Source organism: Procambarus clarkii, chromosome 43, assembly GCF_040958095.1.
Source record: "Procambarus clarkii isolate CNS0578487 chromosome 43, FALCON_Pclarkii_2.0, whole genome shotgun sequence".
Lineage (NCBI taxonomy): Eukaryota > Metazoa > Arthropoda > Malacostraca > Decapoda > Cambaridae > Procambarus > Procambarus clarkii.
Genome location: NC_091192.1, coordinates 9,880,347 through 9,901,833, shown reverse-complemented (window position 1 = coordinate 9,901,833; position 21,487 = coordinate 9,880,347). Strand labels below are relative to the sequence as shown.

General features: G+C 47.2%; 1 protein-coding gene across 2 annotated transcripts in view; it reads right to left on the bottom strand.

The window, feature by feature from the left end:
* Positions 1–21,487, bottom strand: part of LOC123755724 (RING finger protein 17) — a 928,112-nt gene that overhangs the window by 223,548 nt on the left and 683,077 nt on the right. For both annotated transcript variants that reach the window (XM_045738465.2, XM_069300037.1), the window contains one exon: positions 19,769–19,880. In XM_045738465.2, coding sequence (XP_045594421.2) covers positions 19,769–19,880 — 112 coding nt within the window. The remainder of the gene's footprint in view (positions 1–19,768; positions 19,881–21,487) is intronic.

The following is a 21,487-nucleotide window of genomic DNA, read 5'->3' as shown; positions in this document are numbered from 1 at the left end:
GTTAGTTAAATAATTTGAATTGAATTCGATTACGGATACGTCATGAATCAGGATTTCATTGGTTTATTGCCATGTCGTATTGCTAGCCATGAGTGTGGCTCTTCTGAATGTCACTTGACAACCTACACTCCCAACAAAGGCTTGAAGTTTCTAAAACAGTATAGTGCAGAAGATCAAAAACTGATAGCAAAGCGAAGTGAACTGAACTTGGATGGAGAATCTCAAGTATGCCTCCATCACAAAGCTTTGCTGTTGACGAAATTTATATTTTTGCAAAAAACTTGCTGCAATCCCTTCAAGAAGAAATGCCATGTAAAGTGAAAAGATTTGCGACCAATCACAGTAGCTACTGCAGAGGATAATCCTAGGATAAGACTCCACATGAGTGTCATGTTCATAGAAAACAGTATCATCCTTTTGTATGTGCTGCGGCTCGGACGCCAGAAAGAGGTAAACAAGAAAGCGTACAGGACGCCACCAGCTTGGAAGCAGCTAGTCATGTAATCGTTTATAAGTATTAAAGTCAGTAACCAAGCAATGGCTTTATATCAACCCTACAACCAAGACTTCCTCAGCAACACACAACATCCCACTGGTGACGAGGATGAACTGTGAATGCAGGTATTTGTTCAGCTCAAAACAAAAGAGAAGCATGCTGTCTCGCCCGGGAGGAAGAGATGTCTGTGAGCGCCCTACCAATGCTGTGTGCTAACCAATGCTGTATGCTAACCGATACTGTGTGCTAACCAATGCTATGTGCTACCCAAGCTATGTGCTGACAAGCTGTGTACTGAGGAATCTGCAATCCATGTGTGTGCAGATGCTGTGTACGAAACGACGCTTTGATGCTGTGCACAAAACCCGATGTTTTGTGTACGAAACGACGCTCTGTGCTACAAAATTCTTCATGATGTACCAACTGCTAACAACTGCTGTGCCAACTGCTGACAACTGCTGTGCAGCTGTGAGTAGGAACACCACCACATGTACACAGGGCTAGGTAAGAAGTCAGTTGCTGCTGTATTGTGCACTGTTGTGAACTTTTGCATTAAAATGCTTGTGTTCTTTGCAAAATTAAAGTAATTACAGTGAATTCTTAACTAACATATACAGTGCAGTAAGTGTTTAGCATTCTGAGGAACATTTAAGTGATAAGTTACATTTATTCAGTAAAAATGGCAAATATACCTCAGTTTCCTGCATTTGATCCTGACTGTGACCATACAAACCCGTCACAGAGGTGGACCAGATGGCTTAAAAGGTTTGAAAATTTGTTGATAGTTTCAGACATCAAAAGTGCTGAAAGAAAGCGTGCCTTTCTACTTCATTATGCAGGTGATAGAGTTTGTGACATCTTTGACACACTGAAAGACACTGGTGGTGCCAAAGATTATGACATTGCCAAAGCCAAATTAACTGAACATTTCAAACCAAGGCAAAATACTGCAATGGAAATTATGCATTTCAGGAGAGCCAGACAACTCTCTAATGAAACAGTTGATCAATACCACACACGTCTGCAGGGATCAGCAGCCCATTGTGAGTTTGCTGATGTTGACAAAGAAATCAAACAGCAAATAATTGAAACATGCACATCTACACGTCTCCGTCGAAGAGCTCTAGAACTTGTTGATGATGAAAGTTCTCTTACCAAGATACTGGATATGGCTCGTCGAATGGAAGATGCTGCACATGATGCTCGTGTCATGGAGTGCAGTGCCAACAACGGTTCTGCCACTGTTACTAACAGTGATGAGGTATGTAAGATTCAGGGAGGACACCGTGATAATAGAAGATATCATGCCAATCCTAACAGCAAATTGAGTCGAGAACCACATCACAAATGGGGTCATGGAACAAGACTCAAGCAGTCACGACTCACATCAGAGGGTGTCAACAATAAATGTTACAATTGTGGAGGAGACTACCCACACCAAGGTAATGTTTGTCCTGCTCAAGGTAAGAAGTGCTATGAGTGTGGAAAACTAGGTCATTTTGGTGCTGTGTGTCGTTCCGAACTCAAGAAACCACAGTCAGTGAATAAAAGCACTGTACGAGGATCAGGTCCTAGGGGTCGAGGTGATAAACAATATTGCACCTCATATCCAAAATGTTAATAATGTACAAGATAACATGTCATTACAACCAGTCTCAGATGACAGTGAATGTGATTATACTTATGGAGTACAATCAATCACAGAATGGAATGATCTTCCAAACAACCCAGAGACTATAGTATACATTGCTGGTATTTGTCTCAAAGTTCTCATTGACACTGGATCAAACATTGACACCATTGCTGAGTGCCACTCTAAAATTCAAAAAACAGTTCCCAAAGCTTGAAAACTACAATGGTAAAGCCACTGCCTATGCTTTAAAGGTAGCCTTGCCAATGATTGGAACTTTCACTTCAGAGAATAAGTCAAAGAGTGCAATGCTTATTACTACATTCCATGTTGTTAGGAATGCAATGGAGTCTCTACTCAGTTACAAGACTTCAACCAAATTGGGGCTACTTCAGCTTTTTAATGCTGTAGCAGTGGAATCTGCAAACAATGTTGATGCTATTGTTGCTGAATTTTCTGATCGATTTGAATCCATAGGTTGTTATACTGATAGCAAAGTACATCTGCATATCAACCCAGATGTAATTCCAGTTGCCCAACCACATCGCCGACAGCCATTCCATACTCGCAAGAAAGTCGATGCCGAACTGGATAGGCTGATGGAACTAGATATCATTGAACCAATAACAAGACCAACACCATGGGTAAGCCCAATTGTCACTCCACCAAAGCCGAAGAATCCAGATGAGATACGCATTTGTGTGGACATGCGTGTTCCCAACAAGGCAATAATGCGTGAACGCCATCCTACACCCACTGTAGATGATATGATATACCATTTGAATGGTGCAATTGTATTCAGCAAGTTAGATTTAAACAAGGGCTATCATCAGCTTGAACTTGATGACGAGAGTCGCTTCATCACAACGTTTATGACACATCGAGGTCTGAATAGGTACAAGCGCCTGAGTTTTGGTATTAACAGTGCTGCTGAGGTATTCCAGCACATCATCAGCCAGGTATTGCAAGATATACCTAATGCTGACAACATGTCTGATGACATCATTGTTTATGGCCGTACCCAAGCTGAACACGACAAAGCTCTTCTTGCAACATTGCAACGCTTACGAGAAAAGAATCTGACGCTAAGCCGAGCAAAGTGTGAGTTCAATCAACATAAAATTTAATTCTTTGGACATGTACTTAGTGACAAAGATCTGTCTCCAGATCCTAAGAAAGTTGCAGATATCAAGAATGCTGCACCTCCTTCAACATCTACTGAAGTACATAGTTTTCTGGGAATGGCAAACTACTGTTCTCACTTCATTCCAGATTTTGCTACCATTACGAAGCCTCTACGTGAGCTCCTGAAGAAAAATGCATCATGGTACTGGAGCGATATCGAGCAAAATGCATTTGATGCTGTGACAGATGCACTAGTAGAGAATGCGACTGCTGCGTATTTTGATCCATCAATGGACACTGAGTTAACGGTGGATGCTAGTCCTGTTGGTTTAGGTGCTGTTTTAGCCCAACACAAACCTGGTCAACCAGATTCCAGAGTAGTAATTGCCTACGCCAGCCATTCTCTCACAGATGTTGAGCAACGATACAGTCAGACAGAAGGAAGCTCTTGCTCTTGTATGGGGCTGTGAACACTTCAATGTGTATCTGCTTGGTGCACCCTTCACCACGATAGTCACTGACCACAAACCGATGGAGACCATCTTCAGTAATCCAAAGTCCAAACCACCAGCTCGCATTGAGAGATGGGTTCTTTGTCTGCAACCATACAATTTTACGGTGAAATACAAGCCGGGTGCTGGAAATCCCGCTGATTACATCAGTTGACATCCTGCCAACAGTTTCACCATCACCAAGCATCAACAAGTTGCCGAGGAATATGTACACTCTGTAACCTGTGATGCAGTCCCTAAGGCTCTCACTCTTGATGAAATCCGTACTGCAACCCTAGAGGACCCAACTCTGCAAGCAACAGTGGATGCATTGACTAAGAAAAAGTTTCCACGCATCCCACCCTCAGGAGTTGACCGAGATGCATTCAAAGCACTTGAACACATCCAGACAGAATTAAGTGTTACGCAACAACGCGACACCGTGCTGCGAGGTACTCGTATCGTCATTCCAGCTGCTCTACAGCAACGTGCTCTGAAGCTTGCACATTAAGGACACCAAGGTCTTGTTAGGACCAAACAGCTGCTACGAGAAAAGGTGTGGTTTCCTGGCATTGATCGTCAAGCAAAGGATATGCATGATGCCTGTGTCCCTTGCCAAGCTGCAGTGGATACTTCAAGACCAACACCTCTACAACCTTCACCACTACCTGCTGCACCATGAACCGAAGTATCGATGGACTTCTGCGGACCACTACCAACTGAAGAGTACTTGATGGTAGTCATTGATGATCACTCACATTATCCAGAAGTAGAAATCATCACTTCCACATCTGCAAAGGCCGTCATCCCAAAACTCGACAAGATCTTTTCAAACTTTGGCATTCCTGAAGTTGTCAAGACGGACAATGGACCGCCATTTACTGGACAAGACTTTGTCAACTTTGCTGAGCATATTGGATTCAAACACCGCCGTGTGATGCCACTACATCCTCAAGCAAATGGAGAAGTCAAGAGATTCATGCAACCTCTCATGAAAGCGGTACGCTATGCTCATGCCGAAGGACGATCCTGGAAACAAGCTATGTATGCTTTTCTCAGGAACTACCATGCAACACCGCATGGAACACTGAGCAAGTTTCCTGGCGAACTCTTATTTGGACGTCCTATGAGGATCGCACTACCTGTCATGCCAGCTGAGATAACGGATAAACGTCTCGCTGAGAAGGATGCACTAGCCAAGGGCAAAATTAAAATTGCTCATGATCAACGTACAAAGGAACAATTCATAAAGGTTGGAGACACTGTTCTAGTTAAAAAGAAAAAAGAGGGAAAGTTAGATATGTCATAGGATACAAAACCATATAAAGTGATTAGTGTAAAAGGAACTATGGTAACAGCGAGTAATAGAGATCATAGTCTAACACGTAATACGGCTTATTTCAAAGTGATTCCAACTAGTATAGAAAATGATGAAGTGCAAAGTCATACAAAGGAAATAGAAAAAATGACTTATAACCCAACAAACAATTCATCAAGGGATATTCTTGTATTTAGGGACTCTCGTCCTAATCGTCATGTTAAACGCCCTATGCGATTTGATGATTGTGTTCTTATGTAATGCAAAGTTTTTACTGATTATATTAAATGTATGCAATATCTCTTGATATGTTAGTAACTTATTTTGTGTCAATAACTTTGCTTTGTGCTACAAGCATGGTAGACATCCTGTATTCATTCTTTATAAAGAAAAGGAGGGATGTCATGTTCATAGAAAACGGTAGCATCCGTCAGTATGTGCTGTGGCTCGGACGCGGAAAAGAGGTAAACAAGAAAGCGTACAAGACGCCACCAGCTTGGAAGCAGCTAGTCATGTAATCGTTTGTAAGTATTAAAGTCAGTAATCAAGCAATGGCTTTATATCAACCCTACAACCAAGACTTCCTCAGCAACACACAACACCACAATGAGGTTTGGGAACCTGTCAGACACCCAACTAACAGGCTTGGGAGCCTGCGAGAAAGTGGCCCGCCTGTGGCTAGCCTTGCCTGGCTATCGGGCGTGGCCCCGAGGCGATGCGGTTGCCAATCTTTTAGATTGGTAGTGGCTCAGCCACCATGGACTAAAGCAAGGATTACACTAATAATGGATAAATTTGCCTTCTGCAAATTACCATGTTCTAGATTTGACAGCCTGCAATAGCCTACAATATATGTATGCCTCGTATATAAAAGTGTCATTTTCAGTGTTCTGTGGCTGAACTAGGAATTCAGATCCCAATCTAAATAAAAGTTACTCTTGCACAGAAAAATCTGCTCTATCCAATGGTGTCATTCAAAACGAAATTGGGAATGATGCATATTGAGATATTTTGAGATATATTGGCAGTGATATTAGCATGGATTGGTAGCTGAATGGCTACCCAAACTACATTTTTTATTACACTGCTGTATTCTGCACCAAAAGTTGTCCTGGTATACCAAATTTCACCCCTCTCTGGGCACTAGTCGTGATTTAACAGAGGGTCAAAGTTGGTAATTTTTGTGGTATTTACGCATTAACGGGATGAGAGCCCATTCAATATGGACCTGTTATTTAAGAACCAAATCAGATTGAGCTCTAATATTTTGCACATTTTCATTGGGGTATAGGGCTACTTTACTACAAAATTTCATTAGATTTAGAAAGGATCGAGTGGGAGGCCTTTGGAGAATTCACATAGAATGACCCCACTTCAACTGATTTTTTAGGCATCCCTGTGTACAAGAGTTGTAGCTGATGTGTGAAAAAAGGCTAACATAGTTCCAATCTACAAAAGTGGCAGCAGGGAAGACCCCCTCAATTATAGATCTTTATCACTGACAAGTGAAATAGTCAAAATATTGGAATATCTCACAAGCGTGATCGTCACTAAGCGGGCGGTTCTGGTAAACTGAGGCAGGTCAGCCTGTGCTACCAGGAACCATGCACTCAGTCGACCCAAACGCGTATCAACGAAGATTGTTAGTTGATGACACAATCGTAAGTCGAGTCACATTTTCTGACCAAATTTACAGTTTAACTGGAAAAAAATCTAAGTCGAGGCAATCATAAGTTGAGGTGTCACTGTACATTGAAGGCAGAATCAGTCAATGCAGAGACCCAGTATGAACAAACCACACAAGACACAGGGTTGTAGGTGTTGCAAACTCAACAGGTAGCATGGCAGGGGCAGCCATGATCATCATTTAGTAGCAAAGACGATGAGCACTCTTCAAACTCGCACATGGCAAATGCAGACTTGATAAACTAAACAAACTATACCAAATATCCGCGATGAGATTTCCAAGGCCTGAAGGTAGCTAACCAAGTAGGACACCCAGCACTGGATCTGACTGCTAAAGACTGATGCCAAGTGGAAACAAAACACCCAGGACATGACTGGCATCTGCAGTGTATTGTATAAACAAATACACAAGCCTCAGCACAACCAACAAAGCCCCCAGCCTTGTGCCCAAAGAGAAGAGTCATGAATAGCCCTAAGTGAGGCTCTCCACTCCAGCAGCTTGGCCTCTCAGTGGCAAAATCCTGAACATACCAGAGAAGGTATCTCTCAGTGCAGGGGCAGTGGTAATGGGCACTCTGGATTTTTTCCAGAGTGCTTTGCTTTGTGGTGCATACACCCCCAAAGTACAATAAAGCTAAGAACACACAATAATGCAGATAGAAAACAACTATATAAACCCAAATAAAAAAATACAGAAAGTAAAAAGTAAATGAAATCTGCAGGAAGAAGTCCAAGGCTGGCCAGTATTTAGCTTGAAACAAGAGGGGTTTACTACATCTGAAAGGCCAAGAACAAACCTGTTCTGTAGACATCAGCAAAAGAACTGATCAAGAAAGATGGCTGCATGCAATGCTAAGCTACCTGATAGTGGCATTCGATGCTATGAGTTTCGAGCTAATTTAAAAAGTTACCCATTCTATGTTAATCATTTGCAGAATTGTTTCCCAGTTTAAAAGCTTTGTTCTATGCGAGTCCTCCAGTTATCTGTAAATTTTCACTGTTTTTCTTGATGCCATACCAGTGTTATGGGAAACTGTCAGTAGTTCTGGGTGAGTCAGATTTGCCTCTGGACCCAGAAAGTCAAACATAACTCCCATGTCTGATGAGTTACCCTCCTTTGCATAGAGTAACCTCAATGAGACAGCTTCAGGTACCGGCTGGGGCTATGTCAAAAAACCAGCTTTGAATGTAATGAAACGCCATTTTGTGGGCGAGTCTCGGAGGCTCCCCGGAGCTATCCATGGCTGATATGGATACCCTAACTATTTTCCATCAGTCGATGTGGGTGGAGTTCTAGGCCTACCGGGGACCACGAGCCAGAACCTGGCCCCCTCAGAGAGGCACAGGGAGCAATGGCCCATAGAATTGCACATGTGATTTGGAGCATTCCATATCTGCCATCGACCGGGACAGGCAGCCAGAAAGTTAAGCGCCACAAAACAAACCCCTATTCTGGTTAACAACAAAAATCGACAAACAAGTGGACGGAACTCCCCCAGGAAAACGAACTAACAAGCATGACGTCACACGAGCCGCGCCGCATGTCTGCGCAACTCCCCCCTCCCCGGGAGGGGGAAGAGGGAGCCCCAGACCCCCACGTCAGCGATCCCTGCCCCAGTTCTGAGGCTGGATATCAAAACCACGAAAAAAATGCCGACCGGAGGGCGGGAGGGTGCCGGGGAGCTTCCGAGACTCACCCAGAAAATGGTGTTTCATTACATTCAACGCTGGTTTTCTGGGGGAAGCCCCTACGGCTCCCAGGAGCTACTTCACCAAACACTACCTAAGAAAACAAGGGGACATACCCGGGAGGCGGTCGGTGAACCACACCTCAACACGAAGTCGAGACAACAACCCGAGGACCCCTCTGGAAAGCAGCAGGTACATCAATCGCCAGAAAAAGGGAGAACAGCTGCAGACGAAGAGACCTATGACCACGACCACAGGAGCCAAAAACCACTGCGCCTGAGAAGAGCATGAAGCACTGCCACACGACCCCCAGAGGCCAATGCCAACATAAAAAAGAGAGCCGAGGCAAAGCAAACCTGAACCGAAGGAGCCACAACAACCAAGGAGAAGAAAAACAGGAGAGCACCCTGTCCAAAGACCAGGACGGCACAGGCAGTGCATGAGCAGGCTGGAGGTGAAACAACGCATGAGACAGCCTGCGAAATGGCGCAGAAGGAACATCGATACCGAAAGCTAGCAGCAGAAACCATGGTGCCAGACCCAGAAACGGCCCCAAGCGCCTGTACATCCTCCGCAAGCCAATCCTATGCCAGCCCAAGGAGGGAAAAGAAAATGCAGGACCAAAACCAAATTGCCACAAGCGTGCAAGTCCACCACCACAAGTGCAGCCGACAGGGAAGGAACCCGCATAAAGAGCCGCCCCGCACCAACATCCCGCAGAAGGGCAGGAGTGAAAAGACTCATTAAGAGGAGCAAAATCGCTCCCAGGAAAACAAGTAGCTCCGAGACAGCGCTAAGAGAAGAGAAATGAACGAAAGAACAAGGCCAAACACCCAGAAGCTGCCTGGAATAGGACCCACAAGCCCTAGAAAGGACCGGAGGGAAGCTCAACCAAATGACGACAGCCGTACCAGAAAACGGGAAGGAGCAAAACCGTCCCGAACCTTCGAGAACAAAAAGAAGCAAACACAAAGGACGAAGGCACAAAATCCCCGTCGCACTCGAGACCAAAAGTCATGCAGAAACCCCAAGACGAGGGGGACATGATGGAGAAGGCCCGTCCCGGAAAAGAAACGGGCGAAGACCGTAGAAAAGCACCCACTGACAGGACGGAAGCAACGGGCACAATGAACAAGGAAACCGAGCCCAGGGAGAGGCCGACGCCCACAAAGCACGTCCGGAGAGGGGGAACGGAAAAACCCCACACCACAATACCGCAAGCCCCGCCCAGAGGGGTAGAAATACCCCGGCGGGGACCAACGGGGCCTGAGGCCCCTCACGTTAGCACCACCCCAGCCCCGGGAACCCACCCTGCAGGCCCATCTCTTTCCCGGGGCCGAGCTGTCCCCCCAAAGCCCCAGCGTCAAGAAAAACCCCGGGGCAGCTGTGAAAAACACTTAGGAAGGGAGCCCATTAGGCTCTGGAACTTGAACCGAAACCGGAGGATAGGCGAGGGGCGAGACGAAGACCCCAAGCTCATCCCCAGCCAGCACAACGAGGCGAGGATAACAAGGACAGGACAGAGAATCCAAGGAACATGGAAAAATCAGGCCCAGCACAACAAGACCGGAAAGGAAGGAGGCGCCCCAGAAGGAGCACGGAAAAGCCGAACAAAATGCCACAACCAACCCGACACGCAGCTGCAGTACCAAAACCGCAGCAAAATGTCACCACACTCCCCGAGGAAGCGACAGAGAAGATAAAGATTAATCGGAACACGAGTGGCACACAAGGGGACACAGGCGGAAACTGAGCACCCAACTGAGCCACAGGGACAGTAGCAGAAACGTGTGCAGTGTAACAGGCAATTGAAGGAACACATTAGGCAGCCCAACATGGGCTGTCCCCATACACAGCCCCAAGAGCAGAGACGAGAGTACCCATGAAGCACAGAATCTGCTCGACAGGCGAACGACAGGGATGAGGCGGAACCAAAGAGCCAGAACCCTATCCTGCAAGCACAAGGAGGTGAGTAGAAAACACCCTCGACACAGGAAAACGTACCACCGAACAGGCACCCCCACTGTTGCACCGTGGAACAAGGTGGAGGCAGGGCCCCGAACTCAAGCAAGGTTAGACAAGCATAGGAGAGGGGCAGGAGGAGTACAGGCAGGAGCCGTCTCAGAAGGGCCAAGAGGCCACCCAGACACACCCGTGAACCGAGGAAGGACTCAGGTGGAGAGAACAAGAGCTGCCCTGTATGGGGTAATAGCCCTGCAGTAGGCACCTCGGGTGGTACGGTCCACGTTCTCAAGTATGTATGTACACCCATTCCTACTTCCAAAAACAAAAAAAGCGCCAGGACGAAGGAGACACCAAACCGCACCAACTCACCTGCAGAACATAGGCGCTGAAGGGCCATGACACAAGCCTATGAGTCCGTAGCCGTCGGAGGCGGCTAAGGCGCCCATGCTGGAGAGGAGGAGGGGAGCAGCGAAGGAGGCTCCCCACCCTAGAATGCAGGGAAAAACCTCATGACTTCCCCACAGCGGCACTCAAGAACACCCCCAAAGCAACGGGGCACAGATTGGATTATGAAAAAAGCGAGAGGCGAAGCCCCCCCGAGACCAATTTATCAATTCCTGTTACTATTTTGTATATAGTGATCATATCACCTCCTTTTCTTCTGTCTTCTAGTTTTGGCATATTTAATGCCTCTAACCTCTCCTCGTAGCTCTTGCCCTTCAGTTCTGGGAGCCACTTAGTAGCATGTCTTTGCACCTTTTCCAGTTTGTTGATGTACTTCTTAAGATATGGGCACCACACAACTGCTGCATATTCTAGGTTTGGCCTAACAAAAGTCGTGAACAATTTCTTTAGAATATCGCCATCCATGTATTTAATAGCAATTCTGAAGTTAGAAAGTGTGGCATACGCTCCTCGCACAATATTCTTCATGTGGTCCTCAGGTGATAGTTTTCTATCTAGAACCACCCCTAGATCTCTTTCTTTATCAGAATTCTTTAAAGATTTCTCACATAATATATAGGTTGTGTGGGGTCTATGTTCTCCTATTCCACATTCCATAACATGGCATTTATTAACATTAAATTCCATTTGCCAAGTGGCGCTCCATGTACTTATTTTGTCCAGGTCTTCTTGAAGGGCATGACAATCATCTAAGCTTCTTATCCTTCCTATTATCTTAGCATCATCAGCAAACATGTTCATATAATTCTGTATACCAACTGGTAGATCATTTATATAGACAATAAACATCACTGGTGCAAGAACTGAACCCTGTGGTACTCCACTTGTGACATTTCTCCAGTCCGATACATTGCCTCTGATCACAGCCCTGATTTTTCTATGTCAGAAAATTTTTCATCCATGTTAGAAGCGTACCTGTCACTCCTCCAATATTTTCCAGTTTCCAGAACAACCTCTTATGTGGAACTCTGTCGAAAGCCTTTTTTAGGTCCAGATAGATGCAGTCAACCCAACCATCTCTTTCCTGTAATATCTCTGTTGCTTGATCATAGAAACTTAGTAAATTCGATACACAGGATCTTCCAGATCGAAAACCATACTGTCTGTCTGATATTATATCATTTCCCTCCAGGTGTTCTACCCATTTAGATTTAATTATTTTTTCCAATATTTTGACTATTACACTTGTCAATAATATCGGTCTATAATTAAGGGGGTCTTCCCTGCTTCCACTTTTGTAGATTGGAACTATGTTAGCCTTTTTCCACACATCAGCTAACACTCCTGTAAACAGGGATGCCTGAAAAATCAGTTGAAGAGAAATGCTGAGCTCAGGTGCACATTCTCTCAGAACCCATGGTGAAACTACATCTGGACCAACTGCTTTGTTCTTATTTAGCTCCTTGAGCATTTTTTCCACTTCGTCTCTAGACACCTTTATGTGCTCTATGTTGTTCTCTGGAATTCTTATTGTATCTGGTTCCCTGAAGATTTCATTTTGTACAAACACACTTTGGAACTTTTCGTTTAATGTTTCACACATTTCCTTTTCATTTTCCGTGAATCTATTTCCCATTTTCAACCTCTGAATATTATCCTTTACCTGCAATTTGTTGTTTATGAATTTATAGAATAGACCTGGTTCTGTTTTACATTTGTCTGCAATCCCTTTTTCAAAATTTCTTTCTGCCTCTCTCCTCACTGCCGTGTAATTGTTTCTCGCATCTTTGTATCGCTGGTATGTTTGGGGGTTCGGCCTCTTCCTGTATTGATTCCATTTTTGTGTCTTTTGGTCTCTGGCCCTCTCGCACTTTCTGTTGAACCAATCCTGTTTCCTAGTTCTGCTTCTCTGTTTTGGTATAAATTTTTTTGTGCCTTTATCATATACAGTATTTCACAAAACCTGACATACATCTCATTCACTTCCTTGCCTAGCACCAAGTCTGTCCAATTATACTCACTAAAAAATTTTCTAAGGTTGCCATAATGTCCTCTCCTAAAGTCAGGTTTTTCAATTGCATCGACCGTCATATTTTCTTCCAGATTATAAAGCAATGCATACTTTATTCCCAAAAAGACATGGTCACTTTTACCCAAGGGAGGAAGGTTCTGAATGTCAAATATTTCTTCCTCCTTCCTGGTAAATATCAAATCTAGCATGGAGGGAACATCCCCTTCCCTCATCCTCGTAGCTTGTTTAATATGTTGGTACAAGAATGTTTCCAGGATGAGGTCTACAAATTTACAAGTCCAAAAATCTTCTGTTTTAGCTTCACATGCTTCCCAGTCTATGGATTTCAAATTGAAGTCGCTGACTATCAACAGTCGTGAACTATCGTTATCCGCTCTCGCTATGATCTCGCTCATTATTGTTATAAGACCTTCTCGTTTATTATCTAGCTCCTCCTTTGACCATGTGCTGCTTAGCGGGGACTATATGCATTTATGATCATTAGTTTATCATCCTCATGGCAGATCTCTAGTGCTATTATGTCAACTTCTTGTGGATTGGCAGTCACTATTTCGTTCACCTTTAAGTGTTCTTTCACTCAACAGAACACCACCAGTTCGTGTGACGTCATGCTTGTTAGTTCGTTTTCCTGGGGGAGTTCTGTCCACTTGTTTGTCGATTTTTGTTGTTAACCGGAATAGGGGTTTGTTTTGTGGCGCTTACCTTTCTGGGTGCCTGTCCCTGTCGATGGCAGATATAGAATGCTCCAAATCACATGTGCAATTCTATGGGCCCTTGCTCCCCGTGCCTCTCTGAGGGGGCCAGGTTCTGGCTCGTGGTCCCCGGTAGGCCTAGAACTCCACCCACATCGACTGATGCAAAATAGTTAGGGTATCCATATCAGCCATGGATAGCTCTGGGGAGCTGACGGGGCTCCCCCCAGAAAACCAGCGTTGAATGTAATGAAACGCCATTTTCTGGGGAAGACACGGAGGCTCCCTGGAGCTTTACCAGTATGATATGCTAATGTCAGACTTTGGCATCAGTCATGTGTATGGAGTTCTAGGGCCTACCGGGGACCATGGCCAGAACCTGGTCCCCTCAGAGAGGAGAGGGGAGCAATGGCCAACAGAAACCCCCGTGTGGTTGGAAGCATTCTATGTCTGCCATCGACTGGGTCAAGCATCCAGAAAGGTAAGCATTCCAAAACAAACCCCTATTCTGGTTAAAATTGCTACCTAAAGCCGAACTAGTGGATAGAACTCCCCAACAGAAAACAAGCAAACTAGTATGACGTCACACGTCACAGCGCCGCTGTCTGCGCAGCTCCCCCCTCCCTGGGAGGGGGAAGGGGGAGCCCCAGACCTCCCATGCCAGCTATCCACCCATCAGTTCTGAGGCTGGATGTCAAAACACGCAAAAACCACCGACCGGAGGGAGGGAGGGTTGCCGGGGAGCCTCCGGGTCTCACCCAGAAAATGGCGTTTCATTACATTCAACGCTGGTTTTCTGGGGGGAGCCCCGTTGGCTCCCCGGAGCTAACTACCCACAGAGGAAGGTCAAAGGGACGGAACCGGGAGGCTGACACCACGCACCCCCCCACAGAAGCAAGACAACCAGCAGCAAACGCCAACCTAAAGCGCCACAGCCCCGAAAAGTCCCAGGAACAACACGAGAACGAGCAGCAAGGCCCCCGTACGAACACCAAAGATCCATGCCCGAATGACCACAAGGACACGTCACTCAGACGGCAGCGAGAGCAGCGAAGCCACGAACGCCATGCGCATGAGGGAAGAACACAGGCAGCTGAGCCACAAGAACACGGCTGACAACCTGGGACACCATCACCCGCGAACCGGGAAGAACAGAACCTGATTAACACAAAACGCGCCCCGGACACAGATGCCGTGGCACGCAAACAACAGCGGAGGGCCGCCACTGAACACAAAACACGACACACCCCCGGCCCAACCAACCAAGCACCAACAAACCATGGACCCCTCCAGAATGCAGCAGCCCCACCCTGCACCAGAATAGATGGAGACTGCTGCCACCAAACAACCAAAACGCTAAAACCGAAGGAGCAAGAAAACTTAGCGACCTGACCCCCAGAGGCAAATGCCAAAAGGAAAAAGAGCCGACGAAAAAACAAACCGGAACCGAAGGGGCACTACCAACCGAGGAGAAGACAGAGCATGCTGACCAGAGACCAGGATGGTGCAAGCAGCGCACGAACAGGCCGGAGGTGAAACGACGCATGAGACAGCTTACTAACGGTGCAAAAGCAACACCAAGACCGAAAGCAAGCCGAAGCGGCTCCGCCAGCGCTGCACGAAAGAGGCGACAGTATGCGGCAAGACGACGGCACCCAACCCCCACCAGAAAACCAAGCCGACGCTAACAAGAGTAGCCACCTAAGAAGGGACAGGAAAAAGAAGGACTGCCAAAATACCCCATACTGCCGCCAAGAGAAGTACGCAGGTGGGACACCTACCACGAAGCCACCTGACCACCACCCATAGGCGAGACCGCGAGGGAGAACGTAAGCAGCCCCGACAAGGCCCCTCCGAGCCCAGGAAAAGGTGGAGCCGCGGGAAGATCTCGGGCGCCACCACCGAAACCTAGGCAGCACAAGGAGATGGAACGTCTGCTGAACAGAAAAACTCCCCAAAGCAAGCAAACCCACCAGGAGTTCAGAAATGATGGGTCCGATGAGAGACATCGCAAGACCCCGAAAAACCAACCGGCAGGGCTAGCTAGGAAACCAAAGAAGGGGGAAAGGTTGCCGCCAGAACAGTACCCGAACAAAGGGGAACGAGCAACTGCAACAGACCGAGACAAAGAAGCACACCACAGGACACAGGCTGAAAAAACGCCTAAGAAGCCAAGAAACACACGCTGAACACCTCTGCAGCAGAGGAGGAAACAAGGGAACGCACAAGGAAATGAAGCGGTGGAAACCGACCAAAGGAGATGCCAGGAAAACGACTAGGGAGAGGCAGTATGAAAGAGCTGAAGCACAAAAACCCCAGGAAAACAACCAGGGGTGGACAATCAGGCAGGGACAGAAAAACCCCACGCACATGAGAGGGCCAAGCCAGGGACCCGAAGACCACGAAAAACAAGCAAACCTCCCTACGCAAACCCTAAGCACAAAACAGCAGCAAAGTGCCACACCACAACCGGACACAGGAACAAGGACAAGCCACCGCGAAACACGGTACTAATGCACACGTGCAGCAGCAGCAACAGGCACCACCGCAACATGCAACATGTAAGTAGCAACTCGCTTCTGCAAAGGCAGAGAACGGAACAGGCAGACCCCAGACAGGGCCAACGGAGACACGACAGAACCCAGCAGGCCCAGAAATCTGCACACCAGGCGACTGACGGCGGAGGACCCCGCTCGATACCGGCTGGATGGGGAACTGGAAGCTCATTTACACCCCAAGCCTGGCCTGAGGCTAGGCTAGACCGGCCAGAGGGTGGTCCATCAGGCAGCTGCTTGGAGCAGCCCGCAGGCCCTCATACCCCCCACAACCAGGATGGGCCGGAACTTCTAGTCGAAAACAGGCTAGTGTGCCCTGGAAGTCGTACCAGCAATATGGCGTATGCTCGCAAGTAGGTCGTGTAACAACCGCAGACCTCTGATGGTTATACAGTGTTCCCCGATTGAGCCTAAAGCACCACTGCATTCCACTGGTACTATCCTGCAAGTTCTTCCAGATAGGCGGGACCCAAGAGCCAGAGCTCAAACTCTTCAAGCACAACCAGGAGAGCCCTACCAGGTGAGTACATAACCAGCACCACAACCCACACACCTCATAACACGAAAAAAGGTGGGTCCCCTGAATGACTCTAGCATGGGTTGGACATGCACATGAGTGGGACTAGAAGGGTTGAAAAAGGGACAGTCACTGGTGTGCGAACGGTCTCAGTCGTACAAAAATATACCTAAATAAAGACAGGTATATAAACATCTCCACATCAAGCGCCCGGCCAAAAGATGCCAGACTGCAGAAACTCACCTGTCGAACAGAGGCACGAACGTGACACGACTCAACCGTGCCCAGAAGAACCTGGGAGCACCGCCAGGTGAAGACGCCAGAGCCGGACCCGCAGGAGAGCAGGGTAGAGGCGAAGGAGGCGGCCCACACCCATGACACAGGGAAAACCTCGGTGTCCTCCCCACAGCTGGAAACCAGGACACCCCCGGAGCGAAGGGGCACATACCGCAGCAAAGGAGAAGAGCGAGAGGCGAAGCACCTGAGAAAAAAGGGCGCAAAATACCAGCACTGAAACACACCACCCAGACCAAAACAAACTCTACGGCGCATGACATGCTGGCCGAACTGCACAACCCGCTCTGCGGGAAGGCGCCAACCAGGACTACTGCACTAGAAAAGTAGCCATAGGAGTTAGCAGGAACAACAAAACCGGCCACTGGAGCGAAGACAGAGCCCAAAAAGGTACCCAACCGGGCCACAAGTAGCCCAACAGGGCCACAAGTAGCCCAACCGGCCCACAAGTAGCCCAACCGGCCCACAAGTAGCCCAACCAGCCCACAAGTAGCCCAACCGGCCCACAAGTAGCCCAACAGGACCACAAGTAGCCCAACAGGACCACAAGTAGCCCAACCGGGCCACTGGCCACAAGCAGCCCAACCGGGCTACAAGTAGCCCAAAACGACGACCCAGACAAGGAGCCGACAGATGTTCCAATAATGCAGGGAGTAGCGAAAACCTTCCCGAACCCTCGAGAACACAGAAGCCAACACTAGTCCCGAAGGCACACAAAGGCGCAGGCGCACGAGACCAGAAGTCACGTAGAACCCCAAGAACGGGGAAACATGACGAAGACACCGTCCCAAAAAGGAGGGAGGGGGGGGGGGGAGCATCCACTCACAGGACGGAACCAACCGACTCAAAGGCCAAGGAACCGAGCCCGGAGAGGGGCCGACGCCCAACAGCACGTACGGCGAGTGGGGAGGAAAGACCCCACTCCACGTAACCACAAGCCCTGCCTAGAGGGGGGGAGAAAAAACCCCCACAGGGTCCTACGTGGCCAAGGGCCCCCCAAGTCAGTCCCTCCCCAGCCTTGGAAACCGACACGACAGGCCCCGGGGCCGAGCCATCCCCCCAAAGCCCCGGCCGTACCAGAAAACCGGGGCAGCCGCGAAAACACTAAGGAAGGGAGCCCACTGGCAGACTCATTACAACACCGCTGGAGGAACAGGCTCAATGCCCCCATCACTACCCCGGAAGGGGAATTCCCCGAGACTGCCCGAGTCTCAACACTATCAAACCCTGTCCCGATCCTACAGACGGTAAGGAACCGGATGCAGGCAGCAAGGGAGATCCAGGGGAAAGACAAGGGGGCGTGGAAGGAACCGAAGCAACCAACACCCCCAAGTCCCAACATGAACCAAAACGGGGCAGCCCCGGGGCTCCCGGGGAGTAAACCACGAGAGCGTTGCCACCACCAAGGCACAAAGTGCAACGCCCCTGCTGCCCGCACAACACAACTTAGTCAGCAAAACTGGGTAACTGAGCCACAACGAGCAACAAAACTCGCAGGACTCCGGGTCGAAGGTGTCACCGACCCCACAGGCAGCAGACGGAGGCAAAACAGAGAGTCACCCATAGACAAAGGGTGAGAGCAACCCTCAAACTCGCTGGAAGCGAGGGGGCGACTCTGGGGTTACATCCATCGGACTCATGCGCCCCCAGGGGTTTCCCAGGGTCCCGAGCGTTTACTATAAGAGGACTCGCGCTCAGGTAATCCCAGGCAGGGTACTGCTAACCGACACCCAAAGCTACCAAACAACTTTCTAAGAGCTGAACCCCCGGGACGTGTACACTCACGGGGACCTAGTAGGGGGTACCACCAGAAAATACTCAGAACACAAGGGACACAAGGAGCAAGAACAAAGGCAGACCCCCCACCAGGTAGATAAACAAAAAGAAAAAGAAAACCCCGCAAGAGGACAGCGAACCCAAGCGGAACAGAGCCAGCCGCCATGATTGGTAAAGACAAGCTGCACAGTACCCTGCACCCCACCAGTGCAAAACTGCCCCTTACCCCTAAGGCAAACAAGGGAGACAGAACACCCGAGCAGACAAAGAGAGGCCGAAAACCAAACAGTAAATGGCCTAGCAGGGGCAGGACCCAAGGAACTTGTGGAAGGTGGCCCCAAGCCCCAAGGGCAGTACTTACAGGGTACCTAGGAAAGGGAACCCTAGGCGCATGCAGCCCGAGTACTGGAGACTCACTCCCGGCTCACACACCACCTAGAAGACAGACACCACACTCTAGGTACAGTGTTGAAACAACTACTGGAGCCGGAGCACATAACCGGTGCCTATAGCATCAGCCGAAGAACTGATGGGTGGATAGCCGGCGTGGGAGGTCTGGGGCTCCCCCTTCCCCCTCCCGGGGAAGGGGAAGCTGCGCAGACAGCGGCGCGGTGACGTGTGACGTCACACTAGTTTGCTTGTTTTCTGTTGGGGAGTTCTATCCACTAGTTCGGCTTTAGGTAGCAATTTTCACCAGAATAGGGGTTTGTTTTGGAATGCTTACCTTTCTGATGCTTGACCCGGTCGATGGTAGACATAGAATGCTTCCAACCACACGGGGGTTTCTATAGGCCATTGCTTCCCTTGCCTCTCTGAGGGGGCCAGGTTCTGGCCGTGGTCCCCGGTAGGCCCTAGAACTCCATACACATGACTGATGCCAAAGTCTGACATTAGCATATCAGCCTGGTAAAGCTCCGGGGAGCCGACGGGGCTCCCCCCAGAAAATGTTAAGACAAACAGAATGGTAATTTCTATAGGATTCTTTTCTCTGATACAGAACCCCTAAACTAAACAGGCAGGTTTTGTTGGCCAGTAGAGTAAAATTCAAAAGCTGCAAATACAATCTATTACAAAACATTGAAAGCAGGATCATATACCTGTTTTTCTTGGTATTCATATAACCTTCTCGAGTTGATTTTTCCTTGACTGTGGGGCAACTCAAAGTTCAAAGAATCCAGGTAACAGTGTTGTTTGCTGAATTTTATCTTTCTGTTAAATATAATTAAAAATGTATTAATACAATTTTAATATTTGTTTGTATTGTTAATACATATGCATATACAGTGTACATGTATACATACACACACACACATACACAAACATGCAAATAAATATATAAGCAATACATGGGCAAAGGAGGAGCTGGATGACAAATCAGAAGGTCTAAAAATGATCGAGAGATCATAATAATATTAATATTATTATTATTATAATAATAATACTAATAATACTAATAATAATAATAATAATAATATTAAATAATAATAATAATATTTGATTTACATGAAGGTACGTACAATGGGTTGGTGAGATTGCAAGAATGTAAAATATCACTAATGTAAAGCCACTAACACACACAGCATTTCGGGCAGGTCCTTAATCTAACATATCAGGTATGATGAGAGGGTACATTTTGAACAAAGCATAGGTTGGACAGTTTTTTAATTCATCAGGGAGTGAGTTCTGAAGACTGGGCCCTTTTATTTGCACGGCTTGTTTGCACAGATTTAGCCTGACTTTGGGAATATCAAAGACATTTATTTCTGGTTTGGTGCCCATGGGTTCTATTATACCTATCAATGAAATGTTTCAGATCAAGATTAACATGTAGGAAAGAGGTTTTGACCACGTAGATAGCATATGAGAATGTGTGGAGCGAGTGTATGTTTATCATCTTAAGGGACAAAGAGAGGGGCTGTTTGTTGTCTGAAGACAGAGTTTGTTATAGTTCTAATAGCAGATGTTTGCTGCGTGATAATAGGCTTGAGGTAATTAACAGTGGTTGAATCTCATGTACAGATATTGTATGTTAGATAAGGATAGATTAGTGCATAGTATAATGAGAGGAGAGCAGAGCAACAGAGAAGAGCATATTATAATTATATTAGGAGCAGATAAGGATAAATCACGATTGTTGGAATTTGGTGACTAACTTGAAATCAACAGACTGGCAGGACAATGAAGAAAGAACGAAGGACATTTGGAGTGACATTCTTCATAAACCTCACACTGGATACATTCATGTATTTTTATATATTTATTTATATACAGTATACAAGAGTTCTTACATTCTTGTACAGCCACTAGCATGCATAGCATTTCGGGCCAGTCCTTAATCCTGTGTTCCCCGGAATACAACTCCGTCAAATTGTCTAACAACAGGTACCCATTTTACTGTTGAGTAAACAAAGGCTACAGTTTAGGATTGATGCCCAGTAAATCCTCCCTGGCCTGGATATCAATCAAATCAAAATCAAATCAAATCAAAATGTTTATTTAGGCAAGTCCTGTATATTACGTCCTGTATAGTTATTGTCCTGGGATATGAACCCAGGACAAAGTGCTCGGGAAATGCCAGGCAAGTGCCTTACCACTACATCACAGGGACTGCTAGATATTATCACAATAAGCAGGCCACAAGATTGGGGAAAGAATGTTCCATCAGTGCTGGACTTGACATTCACCAGGCAAAAAACCAGCGTTGAATGTAATGAAACGCCATTTTCTGGGTGAGCCCCAGAGGCTCCCTGGAGCTTATCGGGCTAATGTATGTTATGTTAGACCGGGACATTAGCTATGGAGTTCAGACCTACCAG